General features: G+C 42.9%; 1 protein-coding gene and 1 pseudogene across 1 annotated transcript; both read left to right on the top strand.

The window, feature by feature from the left end:
• The first annotated feature begins 3035 nt into the window (after positions 1 to 3035).
• On the top strand, positions 3036 to 9810 carry LOC139784492 (receptor-type tyrosine-protein phosphatase kappa-like; annotated as a pseudogene).
• An 88-nt stretch (positions 9811 to 9898) lies between these two features.
• On the top strand, positions 9899 to 18122 carry LOC139784491 (uncharacterized). The gene has a single exon (XM_071723670.1). It carries the CDS (start codon positions 10179 to 10181, stop codon positions 12822 to 12824), a length of 2646 nt encoding a protein of 881 aa, XP_071579771.1. The 5' UTR covers positions 9899 to 10178; the 3' UTR covers positions 12825 to 18122.

Below are 18122 nucleotides of genomic sequence, written 5' to 3'. Positions count from 1 at the left end.
GTCATCGGCAACCGGGACACCTAGACATCGAATTCAACGTATTATTACACCTGGGACACCGAAAACTATGAAGCGCACTATCGGACCTCGTCATCGGCAACCTGGGATACCTAGACGTCGAATTCAAGCTTGATTCATAAGAATCGACTTAAAAATTCCCTAGCGCACTTTCTGCCAAGCGTAGAGAACCTTCTTTTCCGGCAGCGGGTGGTAATTACGATGTAAGGATACGAAATCTCTCCAGATAACATGAAGCAATTGACTCAATATGTATTATATACCTAATACCTAATTTACCTAAATAGAAATCTTTCCTCCTGACCGATAAGTCTATCGACCTTATTTAATTTGCCTACTAGATCGATCGAAATACGCGCGCGATATCGAAACTGGCGATACCTGCGCCGCCAGCGTCGAAAAAGTGAAAGTGACATTTTCTGATATATATATGTTATATTGATTGAGAGACGACGACGTATCTCCGTATCTTAAAATAAATTTTCACATTTGGACTTTGCGTCGCAATATCTCCGCTCGTAGGGCACGTAGCGGAAAAATATTATAGGATAGACCCCCCCAAAGTCGACCCCAAGCTATCGATCAAGCCTACTTAGAACTTGATCCGTTCACATCGTTATCGAGATCTCAACATCTTGGGTACTCGCAACCCGTCCGCGTCGCGTAAAAGAGTCACGGTCGTTCTCCGCTCCGCGTGTACTTGGCACGAGACACTACCGTGTCTCTTGATTTAACTTGAATTTACATACATTTCTTTTTCAATCATAGAGAATGTTGTTGTAACACCGTAGGCAATTTTCTCCGTGCGTAGATGTTATTATTTCGTAGCCGTTTATTACTTAATTATTTTCCGATATTTCACCAGAAATCGAGGCGAACCACCGATCGGCGGTGCATTGTTAGATCCCGGTATAAAGTTTATTGCTTGTTAGATACATATATCGGAAATACGTGATGCAGCCGATTCTATGTATGTTCGTGCGGCACGTAGGCGTACTTATGGATATTACAGAGTGCTCGGCGATAGGCAGACAGCCAAGAGACAAAGTAAACCTCCTGAGGTGGAGTAGGTCAAGAAATTGAGACTCAGCATAATATCGGTTTCTCATTAGACAGTCGTTTCGGGACGCAAATTCTCGCGATATACCGAGATAGGTTTTACCTTGGCAATTTGCGCTAGCATACCTTCGCTCGATCCAGGAAGATCAAAGCCGCGACGATATAATCGCAAGAATATCCGTCAAATATCTCGCATTAAGATAACGTTGATTCTAAAACATTGACCTCTTTTTATTAAAGCGCAAAAGTTTTAGTTTTAAATTGAACAGTATAAGTTTTTTGAAAATAAAAAATTGTAATTTATATGTAAAGCATATTTGTCTTTTACTTAATAAGTGAACAATCTTCTAAAAATTGTTAAGGCTATTAAAGGCTAAAATAAGGAGAAGCTTTTTGCAATAAGAAATTTCAGATTCGAAACACGTATTTTATGGCCGTACTAAATTAAAATTATAATATATTCTTCCAATACGATTTAATCTCTAGTCTCAAGTCATCGTGCCAATTATTATGCAAGTAGCACACCGCGTGCGCGCAAAATAGAAAAAAAACCTCCACGCGGATGACACAATTGATTCTTAACTGCAACACCTGAAGAACGACATCCGTTCGGCTCCAATCTTCGTTCTTCCCTTCATATCTCAGCCGCATCACGTTCCACCACACTGCTGTTTCAAGAGATGAGGGCTCTCAAGCAATATTACATATTTACACCGAGTGCTTTCACAGTCTTCCGTCTTCCTCGAATAGCAAAATCGATCTATCCTTTGTAACGCAAAAGAAAATATTTCTCCCTTACGTATGCAGTTTTACTCTGAGAAATTCCAATTGCTGATGGACTACCTTAGCAAGGCTTCGTCCTCTATATATTTTTGCAACGTGAGGACTGAGTCTCAAAATACCCTAGATTCACGCGGAGATTTTCGCAGCAGGTTCAATAATATAACTTTTAAGATTTAATTGAACGATCGTCAATTTCGTCTTTCACGCGTATCTATCGCGTATTACACGGGGAAAGTCGACGTCTCAAAGTTTACACCGCGTCTACCAGCATAAGCGCATCCGAGGAATCCGCGGTGATACGCGGGTAACGCTTTCGTAAACGCGGCAAATGCGGGACAGCTTTTTTTCCGGGTATCCGCCATCGACACGAGAAAGCTCTTAACCCTGCTCTCGTACCGTATGCATGACGGCCGCGGCCTTCGAGTGCAGTTTATACGCCAGCAGATTATCGCGGGCTATCCGATGTCCTCGCGGCGCAGACTTCTAACGCTTGCATAAAATCGCGGCCGGTTATACGACGAAATCTCCTTTTTGCACGACGCTCTCGACGCTCCGTCATCAGTCTCTCGTCGTGTCGAAAAAAATGTTCGCGTGTCACCGAAAAGGGACGTTCCTTTCCGCGGGGTTCTTTTTCCCCCCGGGACAATCTAGCATTTTCCCATGATAGGAAAAATCCGACGAACTATCTGCGAATAACGGCGAGCGAGGGGGAATGAATAGAGAGAACGGACGGCAGGGGGATGGCCGTTGCTGAATTTTAAATCCAGCCGCGGCACGATGCGGCGACGCGAAAATCATCTCGGCGTGATTTTTAAATTAAATCGCCCGGCATTATCGGAAAATGAAAGTTCCTGATGTTCGACAAATACTGGCGAATAAAAGCGTCATACGTATTCATGAAGGCACACGGGAATGCGAAAGAACTCCGGTTCGCGAGAATTGCGCAATTATGCAGCGCGTGAATTAATTAAATTTGAAAAGTATCAAAGATTAATAACAGCGGTAATAACGGAGATAATTTCCCTTTTGACCAATGTATAACGTCTAAAATACTTTGTGACGAACAGAAATCGATTGGAAAATCGACGCGATATATTGTTATAACGCGTGTCGTCGACGACGTCTTAAAAAGAGCCGTGCGAACAATTTCCGCGGCTTTAGCCAAATAATGCGACATGTTTAGCACGCAGCTGTCGCGTAAATTTTCTGATTTGTCGAATCTCAGGACTTGGGCAATCGCTACTGCCAAAGCAAACGACACGGAGTCTTCCACTGTATCGCAAAACGTATACAATCGTTGAAATATTCGCAGTTGCTAACTGCGCCAAAAATACGATCTGCAATGCTCACTGATTAAATTGACGCGAAACGTTGCACGAATACCTTTGGCAATTTTGAAAAATTCCAACGCGCAGAATATACGCACTTTCTACGGGAAAACTGATGAATTTATCCGCACGCACGATATACATGCATACAAGTTTCGCGTTATCGATTAGAACTTTCTTCCGATACAGCTTTTTTCAAGAAGGCAACAGGTTTTTTCTCCTCGAGCATATTATAACTAGAGTTTTATGTTGTGTAATTATAGCTGTCAGCTTTATTGCAGGCGTAAATCGTAAAAAGAAATACCTTATACCACTTTAATAAAAATTCGTGAGTTAATAACGACTCTGAATCGATCCTCTGTATATAGCATTCAATTTAATATCCATTCAAAAGGTAATAACACTTCTGTTATTAAAACGCGACACAATAATTCACTTTTTAAGTGACTAAGAATACAAATGACAAAACTAAGTTAATAATGTTAATAATGTTGTATTCGTAATAAAATCTCCCGATACTATCAACAATTGTTATCAAGTACAGTTCTTTGAATAATTATGTAGTGATAATAATCAATTACACTATTTTGGTTAATAAATAATTACGTTGCTGAATTTTCTAATAATTATAGAGGTGTTATATTCATTCGTTTATATCTTTCGTTTCTGTGTTTGTTGCAGACGGCAACGAAGGTGGAAACTCATTCGTGCAGACACGCCACGAAATCCGCAAATAAGGAAAGAATCAAAATCAAAAGTGTATTCCATGTAGGTGCTAATCGTCGATAACCTTTTGTTCCTATCTAAGCTAACCCCTTAAGCCCCTTATTCGGTTCGCCGTGAATATTATCACTTCCGTGTTCGAAAGAGAATCGCGTTGATTGCGCGCGTAACGAAATAAAACATCGATTTGAAACGCTGAAAAGCTACGTAATGAACTCTCTCTTATAATGATTCGTGACAAGCACGGATATAATCGCAGTAGCACGCTTTGCAGATTCAAATGATTTTTAATTACAGTAAAGCTCGACACTGAATAAGTAAAGATTCTATAATATCGATAGAAATAGTCTTTATCGTATCAATTATGAGAAGCTTGTATATATCAAATAAATAGGAAGTTTTATAATATTGATAGGAATAATTTCTATCGCACTGATATATCTGTCGGTTCCCGGATTTTCGCACGTTAATTAACTTTCTTGCGATGAAGGAGTAAATTCAAGGTTACAAGATGGTTGCAATTGCCGGTGCGCGATGTTCCTCTAACGAGGATTTATTTCCGCTCTAGAATAAGAGCTTTTATCAGGAGGACTAAAATGTGTTCTTCTCGCTTCTTTTCGTAGACGACTATAATAGGGTAGTGCTGGACACGATAGAAGGCGAGCCTGATTCCGATTATGTTAATGCATCCTACGTAGATGTGAGTATGTCATGATATTCGATAATAAGTGTCCGCAAAGTTAATAGTGCGCAAAGGCTCTCGGTAAAATTAAGCCGCGTTACGAGTCGCGGATCTCTCGCGGATCTCGTACGTGATCCAATAACTCAATTGGATCGTGTCTCTTATCTCGTGAAAAAACGGGCGATTCGTCGAGGCTAGAATTTGAATTCGTCTTTCGGACCAAGGCTCACGCAAGTTGATTATTACATCCGTGCGCGGAAGGTTTTGGACGAATATTAATCACATGCGTCGAGCGTCGAATTACATATGTTGATATTGACACTGCGTTTCAGAGTATATTGAAACCGAACGCTTACATCGTCACTCAGGGACCTATGGAGAACACAGTGACGGAATTCTGGCGGATGGTCTGGCAAGAGCAAGCCTCCTGCATCGTCATGCTCACGAAAACTTTGACTTTATCAAGGTAAACAGCTATTTAAAGACTTTCGTAAAAGGGAAGAAACGCAAAACGTGCGGAGCACGGAAATGATGTCCATTAAAGTTGCCGCGTCGTAAAAAAGTAGTCTTTATCGCGCTATGACGTCGACCGCGAGTCTCAGCTTTAAGAGAGCTTAGAGTCCGTTATATAAATTCTTACGCCCTACGGCTTTTCAGCCACAACTTTCCCTTACAGGTGATGTGTGTACAGTACTGGCCGGCGAGTAAAGAGAAAGACGAGGAATACGGGGGTATCGGCGTTCCGTCTTAAAGGAAGAGGAACTCGCTAACTTTCATATAAGGACGATAAGGCTGTACAAGAAGAACGAGAACAACGTGAGTTGCAAAAAAAACACCAAATATTTTTTTTTTTCAAAATATACTTGTATCCCAGACATAATAACTTTTGACATACGCGGCAATTGAATAACGCGTGCCGTACAAATAAATTCAATATTTGCGAGAAAGCGTAAACATTCGCGCACAAATATTTGTGCTGACGATCGAAAAATTCAGTAACTCGAACATTCATTCCGAATTTGTAAAGTTGAAAAATTCGCGATACGCGCCATTTGTCATCGGTGAGCGGAGTGACGTGAATCCACCGCGACATCGTTCGAATATTCGTGTATATTGAGGCTTGAATAAATCAGAAGAACTTGCGACGGGTTGTCACATAAACGGGAGGATTATCCGGATGATCCATGGACGGACGTGATTCTTCTCCTTCTTAACGGAGAACATTTTTGCGGAACAGTCGCGAAGAACGCGAGTGATTGCGATTGGATAATGCGGTAGTCAGCCAGGTAACGCGCTCGAATGCCAACTCGAAGCTTGTCCTAGCCCTGTCGTTATAAGAACGAGACGAAAATGACGCAAAGTTAGCGAAAAAGTTAGCTCAATTAACCGTACATATACAGATCGTATCAGCTACGTCATGACGCCACCCGAATGCGCAATGTGATACGAACTCGCGATATGAATGAGGATAAGTTTGTTCAAGGAGCTATTACGCGAGCGGCTAATTTAATTGCACTTTTATCTGTGTGAACGAGGAACGACAATTGCGAGGACTTTCTAAAGCTCTTCCGAGCCGCGCGCTTTGTGATCTGATTCCACCACCGGCATCGTTACTTACCTAGTCCTTTTCTCGTTCAACTTTTTTCCGTTATCTGGAGAGAAAGAGTCCTCTCAGACTTTAAAGCTGTTCCCTTACATTAATGTCTCCGTCTGCGTTCTAAACCTCCGTATATATTCCTTTTAAGTGCCACATTGTACCAGAAAGAGGTGTTTATTTCTTCTATGTGTATTCTTCTGTGATAAAACATTTTATTCTTGTATGTAATATAATATATAATCTATCTTTTTTTTGTGCAAATTGTACACTTCAAGAGAAAAAATAAACATTTAATGCATTTCAAAAAAATACGGTTGTGAGAGAGAACACATAATTAAGCTAATGCTAATAACAAATTAAAGAAAAAAGTTCATTAAATTTTTTCTTTAAGAGTAACTTACGCAGTTGGACGATTGAACAGATCTCGTCGTGAGACGAGTGTCAACACGTGTGACACCTCGTTAAAGTCTGTCGTTTGTCTCCCGTTCAGCACTTTTCGACGTAAGATTATTAACCGTACGGAACTACCGCGCGCACTATTCCATTGAACGGCAAGCGCAACACAGTAATTACTTTCGAAATTTACTGGCTGAGCGAAATTTAATATAGAAGAGGGAAGCCTCGTAACCCCATTCCGGGAATAGCAAAGCTGAGACGTTACAGAACGCCCCGACGCGACGTGCAACTCGCGGACCGGGCAGCGCAAGACGCGACTGCACTTGTCGAGTTAACGCGGCATTGTTGGGATAACAATACCGGGGCAGTATCTTCCCCCGGAAAATAATCTGCCGGCAATGCAAGTTGACTTCGCGACCGGCGCGGCCTCGCTAATTTGTTGGGCGGCGATTTTCTGCGTTTCAGCATCGATCGTAAATCTCGAAGCACTTAATCTCGCGTACCTATCGTGTTCCGAAGGCGGTTCGACACGCGGTGAGGAAAATAGAGAATAACGACGAAACGCGAAGTATGAAACGATTACGAATAGATGTTGAAAAACGATCGTTGTCGTAAAAGGCGATCGTTGTAACTCTGTTATGCGAAAACGTTTTCAGGAGATTACGGAGGAAAGGACGTTGTTGCAATTTCATTACACAGAATGGCACTCACACACGTGCCCTTTCGGAACGCGGTGCTGGAATTTAGACGGCGTGTTCGAGCCGTGGTGGGATCAACCATAAAGAACGAATCCGGTCCTATGGTCGTTCACTGCAAGTAAGGCCAACTTGTGTTGCATTATTATTTATGTAAAAGCGAGCAGAGCGCCCCGCTCTTTCTCGCGCTAATGAGATAATAATAAATTTGTTTGTTTGTGACACAAAGCGATGGTGGCGGACGATCGGGGGTATATTTAGCGATCGACGCGAACATGGAGCTGGCTGAAGAGGAGGACGCGTTCGATGTGTTTGGCTACTTGAAGAAGTTAAGGCAGAGCAGGAAAGGGCTTATAGAAGATTTGGTACAACAGCAATTAAATACTATAAAAGCAATGTGTTAATTAAGAGTCTTGATTTTGAAGAGTTCTATTTTTTATATTCTCTTAAGGGTTTTTGTATCTCAAGAAATTTTAATTATTTTGATAATTAACGTTAATTAATATTCTCTTCTGCTAAGGGTTCTTGTTTCTCAAGAAACTTGAATTATTTTGATAATTATATAAGTTAACGAATAAATTCTCCGTCATTAATCCTTTTTCTAATATTCTTTCGGAAATTGATTATTAATAGTATATTTTGATAATGATAACTTATATCTCGGTACACGCGTTCGTTCATACAGGAACAATACAAATTTGTGTACGACACGCTCGAGGAGTTTGTCGTGTGCGGTACGTCGTGGTTTCCCGTGGCGGAATTGTCGCAACGTCTGAAGCAGAAGAGTGTAAAGAATCCGATAACTAAGATAAACGAATACCAAAGAGAATATGAGCAGATTTGCAAGCAGACGCCGCGTTTTCACGATCGGCGACTGCGCCGGTGGACACAGGGCCGATAACAGGGAGAAGAATAGAGACGTTCTGGTAGTTCCACGTGAGTTTCAACTTGCGCGACCGGCAAAGCCTCGACAAATAGCTTTTCCACAAATCAATCTCCCCCTTTGTTACAGCGGACAACTTTCGACCGTACCTCACCAGCTTTCAGGGCAACAGTTTCACGGACTACATCAACGCCGTCTTTGTGGATGTAAGTCAGTAAAATAAATCACCCTAACTGGTTCACCTTTAACTTTTCTTAGATCGTTGTGAAATGTGCATTTTCCTAATTTAGATATAAACTTTTAACGAAATTTGTACAAAGTACATCACGTTGATAAATTAAAACGGAAATTAATCGTTATAGCGTTTATGTAACTGACGTAAATTCCTTTGAAAATCCGATCTATATTATATATAATATATTAAAAACGTTAATAAAGTTTTGACAAATGTCGAAAATATAAAAAGCTCTGCGACTGCGGGTCGAAATCACGTCGAAATATATATGTCACGTTTTTCCGCGGTACATTCGGCAACCGCTGCCAAGTGTCTTGCAAGGAACTTTATCCACTGTCATGCCACGCAGGGCTACACGAAACCGAGAGAATATATCGTAACGGAATGGCCCCTTCGACACACGTGCGGTGAATTCTGGTCTCTAGTTTACGACTACGAATGCGCCGCGGTGGTGGTGCTGTGCGTGCCACCTCAGACATCCGCGAATTTTCCCAGCTTTTGGCCGGAAGGAAGACATTCCAAGAAATACGGGCCTGTGTTCACGATTGATCACATCAGCCACAACCATTACACCAACATAAAAACTTGGGTGAGAACTAATCTTCTAATCTCCGTGACGCACGATTCGCCGAAAGTTTTTCAATTTTCAGATTTTATTTAAATCTTCATAAAAAATCTGCATATATATTTAAAAAAATGCACGGTGATAATACTCCTTCTTATTTTCAATTTTACGAATTACGTTTTTCAGGTTTTTAGGATAAACAAGAAAATAGTCTCATTGACGGAATTGATGGCGGGAGTGAAAGCACCGCCGAAGACCGTGCAACTGTTCCAATTGACTTGTTGGCCAATGGGCCACAAAGTGCCCACCTCCACAAATAGTTTAGTAGAGCTCATGAATATGGTTGAGAGATGGAGGCAACGGACGGACTACGGACCAGTAGCTGTGGTTTCGCCCGATGGCCGAAGTCGCGTCGGCGTCTATTGTGCCGCCAACGCGTGCATAGAGCAGGTTATTCAACATGGAGAAGTTGACATTTCCAAGCCGTCAAAACTGTGCGCAGACACAGGCCCCAGCTTGTGGAAAACATGGTACTTCTTTAAATCACAAATAAAGTTGCAATATAGTGTTCTTTAATTTCTCACTCGGTTCTTAAATTATAATATAATATCTTTCGTATATTATAATGACGTGTTTTTTTTTATTAGAGATATTTTGATTTAGATAAAAAGATAAAGTACAAAAGATATATGAAAATAATTTTTTTTCAGACGGAGTACAAGTACTGCTACGACCTGGTCCTGCACTACGTACTGCACTACTTGAATAAAGACATGAATGAAAAGAAGTGAGAATGCGAGTTGAGGGACGAGCTGTGGTTCATCGAGTTCGGTCGCGGAGCAGCGCTGCCGTTGACCCCGGAGGAAGCACCGGTGGACGGGGAGCCGGTGGTGCCTTGCGCCCAGGGTCGTATCGTCGTTGAGACCGCGAGGCCGGCACCGCCACATTTCGCTACCTGCTCCACCTATCGCAGACCTCTGTTCAGTCGCACATCGAACGAGGTGTCGATCAGCGATACGGCACCGTCGTCGAGTGGTACGGAGCAGAGTCAGTCGGAGCAGCAGCAACAGCAACAGCAGCCACAGCAGACCGTTGGCGGTAAAGGCGCCGTCAGCAAGGGCGCGCCGCAGAGTCCCGCTTCGAGACCGGAGGACCTCGGCGTGACACCCTGGTACCTGGAGGATTATCCGACCACCGATACTTCGCCGGGACCGATGGGCGATCGGAGCTCGTATCCCTCGTACTCGTACGCCGATGGCAGGGACGGCAGGCCGGATCTAAATTCGACGAGAAACAGCAGCATCGAGAGCGAATTCCCGAAGCCGGCGGTGTCGATGCCACGGAAGGCTTGTATGGATCTGAAGACCGCGATGGCGCTACTAGACGAAACCTGCCCGAACGTGGAACCAAGCCCGTCTCTCACCCCAAGAACGCCCAGAACCCCGCTCACGCCGTACGCGACGCGGAGCAAGCGGGCCCGTTCCAAGAGCAGCGACAATTCGTCGAACTACAGCAACGATCGGTTGAGCGATCGCTCGTTCGAGGTCAAAGATAAGGAAAAGAAGAGGCCGTTCCTCTGGAAGATCGGCATCTCGAAAACGGAGGACCGGCCGTTCCTGGCGAAACTGGCGCCGAGGATCATCGGCAAGCCTTATCTGGAGAAAATCGGGCCCAGCAAAGCCGTCGAGAGACCGTTCCTGGATAAGATCGGTTCGTCCAAGACTCTGGACAAATTCATCTTCGACATACCGCGTAACGAACGCAAGAATGAACTTAGGACGAGGACGAACGACGCGATGAAGAACCACGACGGGGCGAAGAATAACATCAGGCACGAAATGATGGCCATCGAACAGATTGCCATCGAGGAAGACGTTGAAATACCAGAGGTAACGCCCGTTACTCCCCGTCTAGAAGAGGTACAACGCAAACCTGAGGAGACCTCAAAAGTGGTGACGACAACCTTCGACAGAAGACGTTCGGGTAAAGAGTTTCTGCTGAAAATGTGCTCTTTCGAGACGGAGGATCTGGAGTCCACTGTACCGTCGAAGGAACGACACGGCATCTCTTTAGACGATGCGCTGGACTCAGGTCCGAGCTCGTTGCCGACGGACGCCAACGGCGATGAGCGAACGGAGTCGCGGTTAGAATTGGAGAAGCGACCGACCAGCGTGACCGCCGAGTTATTGAAGTGCCGAGTGACGACGAGCGAGGAGATTATATCATCCTCTACCACGTGCTTGAACCATTCGCCGGGTGAGACTAACAGCTGGAACAACTCGCCGCGAAGAGCGCAGCGAACGAGGAAGGAATCGGCCACTATGATTCGCCGCAGACTCTTTCAGGGTTCCCACGAAGTCGTTCGTAGCGACGACAGCACACCGAACTCACCCACGAAGAGGCCCATCTCGAGTGTTTCTCCTGATCGCGAAATCGAGTCTAGGGGTAACGCTCTGGAGAGAGGAACTCTTTCGCCGACGAAGACCAGAAAATCGCTCGTCGGAGATATCAAGACGGTCGAGAATACACGCAGATCCATCAAGTACAATCAGTTCGAAAGGCGGGGCATCTCCTCGGACAATCTCCTGGCGAAGGACGCTCTTTCATTTGTCACTGCCGCACGGAATATGACCGACAACATCGGGAGAACGCGGGAGATCTCGTCGGAAGATTCGCTGGCGACTCGTCGAGAGTACACGAAGGAGACGTTCAAACAACTGCAGGACAAATTTAAGCTGCAGGAAATACCCATGGAGAGTTACGCGGCTTTCAAACGGCGCACTCAGGCCGCTCCGGGAGCAATAAGTCGACAAGAAAGACTGAACCTTTTACCAGGCGACCTTGACATCATCCCGAAGATCATATCTGGGACAGAGAACGTTGCACCGGCTGACACGAATGCGAGCGAAACTGCCGTGGATAAGCGAGATCAGAGTCAAGAGAGCACGGTGAGGTCCATTCTGAGAAAGCAGGAGGGAATCGATCATCCCGATCAAGAGTCGGACACGAACTCATCCATCAGACGGCCGAAGAGACGGATCTTTCACGAACCGTCGCAGGAAACTATGGATCTGCTGACGGAACTGCGCAAGGTGAAGAGCTTGTTGAAGACTCCGTCCTGGGAGAAGGATCTGGATCTCGATCAGAAACCGGTGCGGATGCCGAAGCGTATTTTACTGACAGACAAGGAATTCTGTCTCTCGGTGGAGCGGGAAAACAGCGTGCGACGTCCGTCGAGGATGATCAATTCGCTGGAGACCACGGAAGAGGGTAAAGTTATGGCGAATCGGGAGGACAAAGAGAACAAGGAGTGCAACGAGACGAAAACCAATCAGAGATCACCCGGGCCAGCTCTGTTCGAGAAGAAGTGTCTGTCGTTGGACTACGCCGACGAAGAGAAGCCTCAGAAGCCGGAAGCCAGAGCGATCTCTTTGGCCTCCGCGAGGGACCTGCCGTCCGAAAGCGGGGAGACCGACGATTATCCCGACATGATTTGCGACTCCAAGAGCTGCTCTTCGAGCGTTTTCAACTCTCCGTCCGAGGAGACGAACAAGAGAGATCTGGTCGGCGAGCCGACGGAGGAGGAACGATCGAAGAAGCCTACTCAGAATCATTGCGCCGAGGTGGATATCGCCATTCCCATCGATCAAAAGATCAACAGTCCCAAAGGAGACGTCCAAGGACGAACTAGCGATCTCTACGAGATCATATCGCCCCGATCGACGCCGTTCCGCGTTAAGAAGCGACTCGGCAAAATTTCCGTTGAAGAGACCGTCAAGCCGGAGAATTTCACCCTCGGTTCTAAGGTCGACTGCCGATCGGTCGTTGCTCAGAAACGGACCAAGTGCTTTCCCTTATAACGCACGTCGATCTGCCCGTGGGCGAGATTCTCTTGGCACTGGCTCGTGTTCGTACCGTAAGGAGATAGCGTTGCTGATTCCGTCTCGCCTTAATTCTTTCTTTCGATATCACGTTAAATACAAGCGCGTTGTATCGAATACACAATTTTTAATATGATATTTAAACAAAAAAAGAAACTGAAGCAAAATATTGTAAATGCTAAAAACTTTAGATATCTAATCTGCAGTTTTTATTCATTATTAGCAAAATTGTATGCAAAGGATACTTATTCTACATTTTTTATTTATTTATTTATTTTTAGAAAAAATCAATTATTTCACACTTGTGACACGATTTTTAGAATAGTCTAGCTAGCACGTTTTATGATTGCACTTTTATAACAGAGATGAAAAAAGAATTATTTATTTTGAACGATTACATATTAAAAAATATTATACAACGCAGAGGTGAAAGGATTAAGTCGAGCGAATGATTCATAATAACAGTCACGTCTGTCTTCATTCGGCACGAGCATTCCTTCTTGAGTTGCTTCTAAGATCAAACAAATTAATAATTGAAATCTCGTCAATAACTCGCCTAGTAGAAAAAAATGTCTCAATGAATTCGCGTTAAACGGATATTTTTCTGATATGATGCTCGTCTTAAGATGACTTTGTACACTATCGCTATTAGTTTTTAATTAAGTCGAAATTAATCGTGCATATGAACGGCGGTAGAAATTTCTAGTTCTACTTTGTACAAGCGAATATAATGATGGCATCTACTAATTAACGCTTTTTCTAGCTTTCAAGTTGTTCCTTATTGCACTTTTGCAGATTTTTCTGCAATATGCTGTCGGATACACAGCGAACTCATAGAAAATACGATAACAAGTAAAGAGCAGGAAAGGAAAAATTTGAAAGCACACATGGCGATAGCAGATGCCATTTCGTTTCGCTCTATTGTATAATATCTTTATATTACAAAGTATTACTAATATTTTATTGGTCAAATAAAATGACATTCTCTCGAAAGTATAACGGATTTCGATTATGCGAACCGTTGGGAGACGGAAGAGAAGATGAAGAACGAAGAACAACGGAGAAATGTCATCGTGTGGTCTCGGTAAAAAAATAAACGTCAGCTTTATAAGGAGGATCTGTCCAGCTTTAGAGCCTAATTCCGGAGTTTTCGGCGCAACGAAATCCCGGGACGCGTGCGGAAGCTCCTATCGAAATATTCTAAAGTGCACCCCGACCATTTTTTACTCGACGTTTTCGAGGAAGGAGAATGGCTCGAAATGAAAACGAAAGCTCGATACGACTGTAGAGACTTTTACTCGACGCGCGCGGACGAGAGGGATCCGGCGAAAAGAGAAACCCTTCTGTCGAGCAGAGAGTGCCTTGTTCATGTGGATATATATTATTTAAACAAAGAGAGAACAAACATACGCGAAGAAGTCCTAATCGATGATTTAATTCCGACTGCGCGCCGGATTTTCTGAATGGGTCCACGGAGTCGCGCTCTCGTTGAAAGATATCGCAATTTTCTCCTTCTCTTGTTTTTCCTGAAAAATGATTCTCGCGATATTGCGAGAGGATCAATTGCGGCTTTTAGATTTTTTTTAATTCTCATTTGTGTGATTCTTGCAAATTTCTAACGAAACACACACTTCGTATCTCTGCGATAAGTCGCCTTTAAAAATCAGGAGGAATCTTAGATCGAAGGGAAAAAGCTTAAGAGATCTATCGGTGGAGTTTGGAAGAATATTGCGAGCTCGGGAGGGTGCGATTCCCACGCAGATGCGTGCGCCTGCCAAGCCTGCTCTTCGTTCGGCGCGGCACTTAACGTTTTAGCGGCATAAAACTTATATTGTATAAATAATGCAGATTAATCGCGTTCCTCTTATATAATTTTCTAGAGATAGTTAGGGTCGACAACGCGCGTGCGTGCGCGCGCGCGCGCGCACTAAATTGTCTATTTCGGAAAGTACATTTAAATGTAGATAAAACGTATATATTATATAGTATACGTAAAGTACGTATCACCGGTAGGTACGTATTTCAGCGAGATATGTTTGGGCGATACGGAATTAATAATGTCGGTGTGGATGCACTTTTACCTCATAAATTAGTACTTTCTATAAAGCTTAATACTCTCTCTCTCCCTCTCTCTCTCTCATTACTGTACGGTATAATAACTGATAACGTGGTTACTTTCATAAATTTGTCAGAGCGGAGCATATAAGAGCGCGCTCTTATGTTCTAATCGGATACAAGCTCTCTTAAATAACGAGATTAAATGCGTTTCGTCTCGAAATACTAAACCCTCTCGAAGATCTTCGTACGATTACGTCCGCGGTATAAAAGCGCGAAGATGCCTGTGACGAAACTATAAATGCATCTGGACCGACGTTATGCACGTATGCGTTCGGCGAATATTAGAAATCAATACAAGCTGCTATATATGTATACATATATACATATTTATATATGTATATAATATATATATATATATATATATATATATATATATATATATGTACGGATGCGCGTACTTAGATAGGTGTAATTCTATGGATATAACAGCTGGTGAGATGTGCCAAAGAAAAATTTATTGTATGTTACGAAGAAGTTACTTTTATATATACACGTTGTATATATATATATATATATATATATATATATATATATATCTGTGTGTGCGCGCACAGGAATGCGTGTCTGTGGGTGTATGTGCGCGCGTCTCTCTGTGCAATTGCATTCGTTATGTGTACATACAGGTAATGTGTACACGTGCGTATGAAGTAAGTATATGCATATATGACTAGGAATTTATATATATTCTATGTGCATACGACCGGGGATATGGCACGAGGATGCACATATCTGGAGCACAACGTGTGCGTCGAGGAGGATCACGATCCGCTATTTTCTCCGTGTGTGCGCACTTAATTTAATTAATTCAAAATGAACGGGGCCCGCTGCTATCCTTATCGCAATCTCATTTCCCAACTAGCGCACTTGAATGTCTCGCGCGATTAATGTTTTAATCGTTTAATGCAACTCCCCGTCTACATTGCAAATATAGCGGCGTCTTAGAGCGGCATAAGGTCCTTAAAAAAAAAAAACATTGCAACCGTAATTACTTTTTCCAATTTACAAATAGCGCAAATGTTTGAATGAAAGGAGATGTTTTCTCTCGTACTTATTTGCAAAATCTATAACTAACTATTCTCTTCATACTCATCGCGCAATTCTGACGTTATTCATTCTGCCGAGTTTAACATTTAAATTTGCGACCACAAGGATCGCGAGTATCCGACTGCCCATCTTTACTCGAGTCAATAGTCGAGGCTTAGTGGCTCGTGATCCTCCTTAATCGTGTAAGACCGCAATAGTGTACATAGATATTTTCGGCCGGTGCAATCCATCAGATACATGATGAGACAGGGTTCGCTTTGTAAATCGGAGGGCAAAACTCGTCCACTCTCGTGTAAAAACTTGATAGAAGAACTCACCCTCCCTCCCCCCCCCCCCGTCAAAGGCCGCGGCAGCTATCCGTCCACCCTTTCGGCTGTCCACGCGAAAAAGTGAAGAATGCAAAATACGTGAATGCGCATCGTCGTTCTCGTGCGGCGACGACGTGACGATAAACGAGAAGGGCGCGCGATTATATTGTAATGTTACTGTTGCGACAAATTTTCGTTCTCGCGGGCGAGATTTAGCGTTCAAACGCGAACGCGCGAATTAGTTGCTGTTACGATTTTAGAAAACGTGCTCCACGCATGAGAGGATCGCTCCTCTTGGATAACTTTTCCTCGAAGTAATAATTAATCATTTGAACACGAATGTTTTACCGTTGGTTCCGAGATATAACGATTGAGGATATATTCTATACACACATATATACGTATATAACTCTGTTCCTACATATAAAACTCCGTTTTAATCGCGGTGAGGGAAGAGGATGTTACGTCGGCGATGCGTACCGCCGAGAACGTCAAGTCCGACAAGACGTAAAGAGCGCTACCGAACTGAAAAGAGTTCGGCGAAGTGAGAAATAGCAGAGAAACGAAATGTACAAGTTAGTTAATACTCGAATCAATTCTAAACTAACGCGGCTTGAGGTCGCGGCGCACGTTTAGAGCGTGGTGATCGCGTGGCTTGATTTTCTCATCATCGTGTGAACGTGTGAAGTAAAATCTCAGGATCTAACGACCGCGGCAAGCCGGATACGTATATAACCGTTACCTAAGACGAGGCAACGGGGTTTCTGCCTATATACTTGAAATGATTCGATCTCCTCCCGTTTACTCCTGAGGCGATTCACCGAATAACGTTATAGACGTTATAGACGTTTAGCATAGAGCAAGATGGTACAATGGGACTGTAATGTTAATCAATTTCTCTTTTTTTTTTCCGCGTCACGTTGAACGTGCTACGCTATGACACGTGTCATTACATATACGTATTGTATAATACACACGTACGTCTACACGCAATTACACGCACACGACACAAGCGACGTGAGTGTATGGTTGTTCTGTGTATGCATGTACGCGATAAGTAAGTATCTCTATATGTGATGGGCGTTCGCCACGTTCATGTCAATAAAATTTCACATTGTAAGAAGCCGTTAGAATTGCCGCCACGACGAACAGAACGAATACGAACGTGCGATGTAAAAGTGTAACGGAAGTCTGGGGACTCGCCGTATGCGTGGTCACCGTATATGGCAAAACGCGCGAAACCGATTATTCGTTTATGAAAATCTATAAACCGTTTCGTACATTACAGATTTCACTGAACCTCATAAAACATTGTCGAATGCAAACGACTACGACTGATTACGGGTTAGATTCCACCAAAGTACGTAATTCACGGAAATTACAAATAAAATAAATTATTTTTCATTTTGAATCCTTTCTATTAAAGATTTGTTTAATTTTGCAAAAAAGTTCTTTACTAATCGATATTATTTAATATTGTTTATCTATTTAGCTTTATATTAATATTTCTTTATACAGGATGTTCCAAAATTGCGGTATGATATTTTGGATGCTTTGCGATGAATTTGAATCTCAATTTTAGTAATTTGTTAGTGAAAGAAAAATTTTTTATAGAAAAATAAAATATTAATGTGGAAGTAAATGTAAATATCTGACATTAAATATTTTCGTTATTAAGTATACCCGGAAAAAGATTTTTTATATGCTATAATTATATAGAAAATATGTCCATATATATTGTCTTGTATAATCTCTGTTTGTATGTACAAGAAAAATAATAAGAATTAAAAAATAATTTAAAGAATAA

This window comes from Temnothorax nylanderi, unplaced genomic scaffold (genome assembly GCF_030848795.1).
Source record: "Temnothorax nylanderi isolate EJ_2023f unplaced genomic scaffold, tnyl_v1.0 TNYL_tig0636_pilon, whole genome shotgun sequence".
NCBI lineage: Eukaryota > Metazoa > Arthropoda > Insecta > Hymenoptera > Formicidae > Temnothorax > Temnothorax nylanderi.
Note: the sequence above shows the minus strand (reverse complement) of the source record. Positions and strands in the feature narration are given on the sequence as shown.

Bases quoted from the DNA above. Each gene is read 5' to 3' on its own strand.
- LOC139784491 (XM_071723670.1), top strand. From the start codon at position 10,179: ATGGGCGATCGGAGCTCGTATCCCTCGTACTCGTACGCCGATGGCAGG.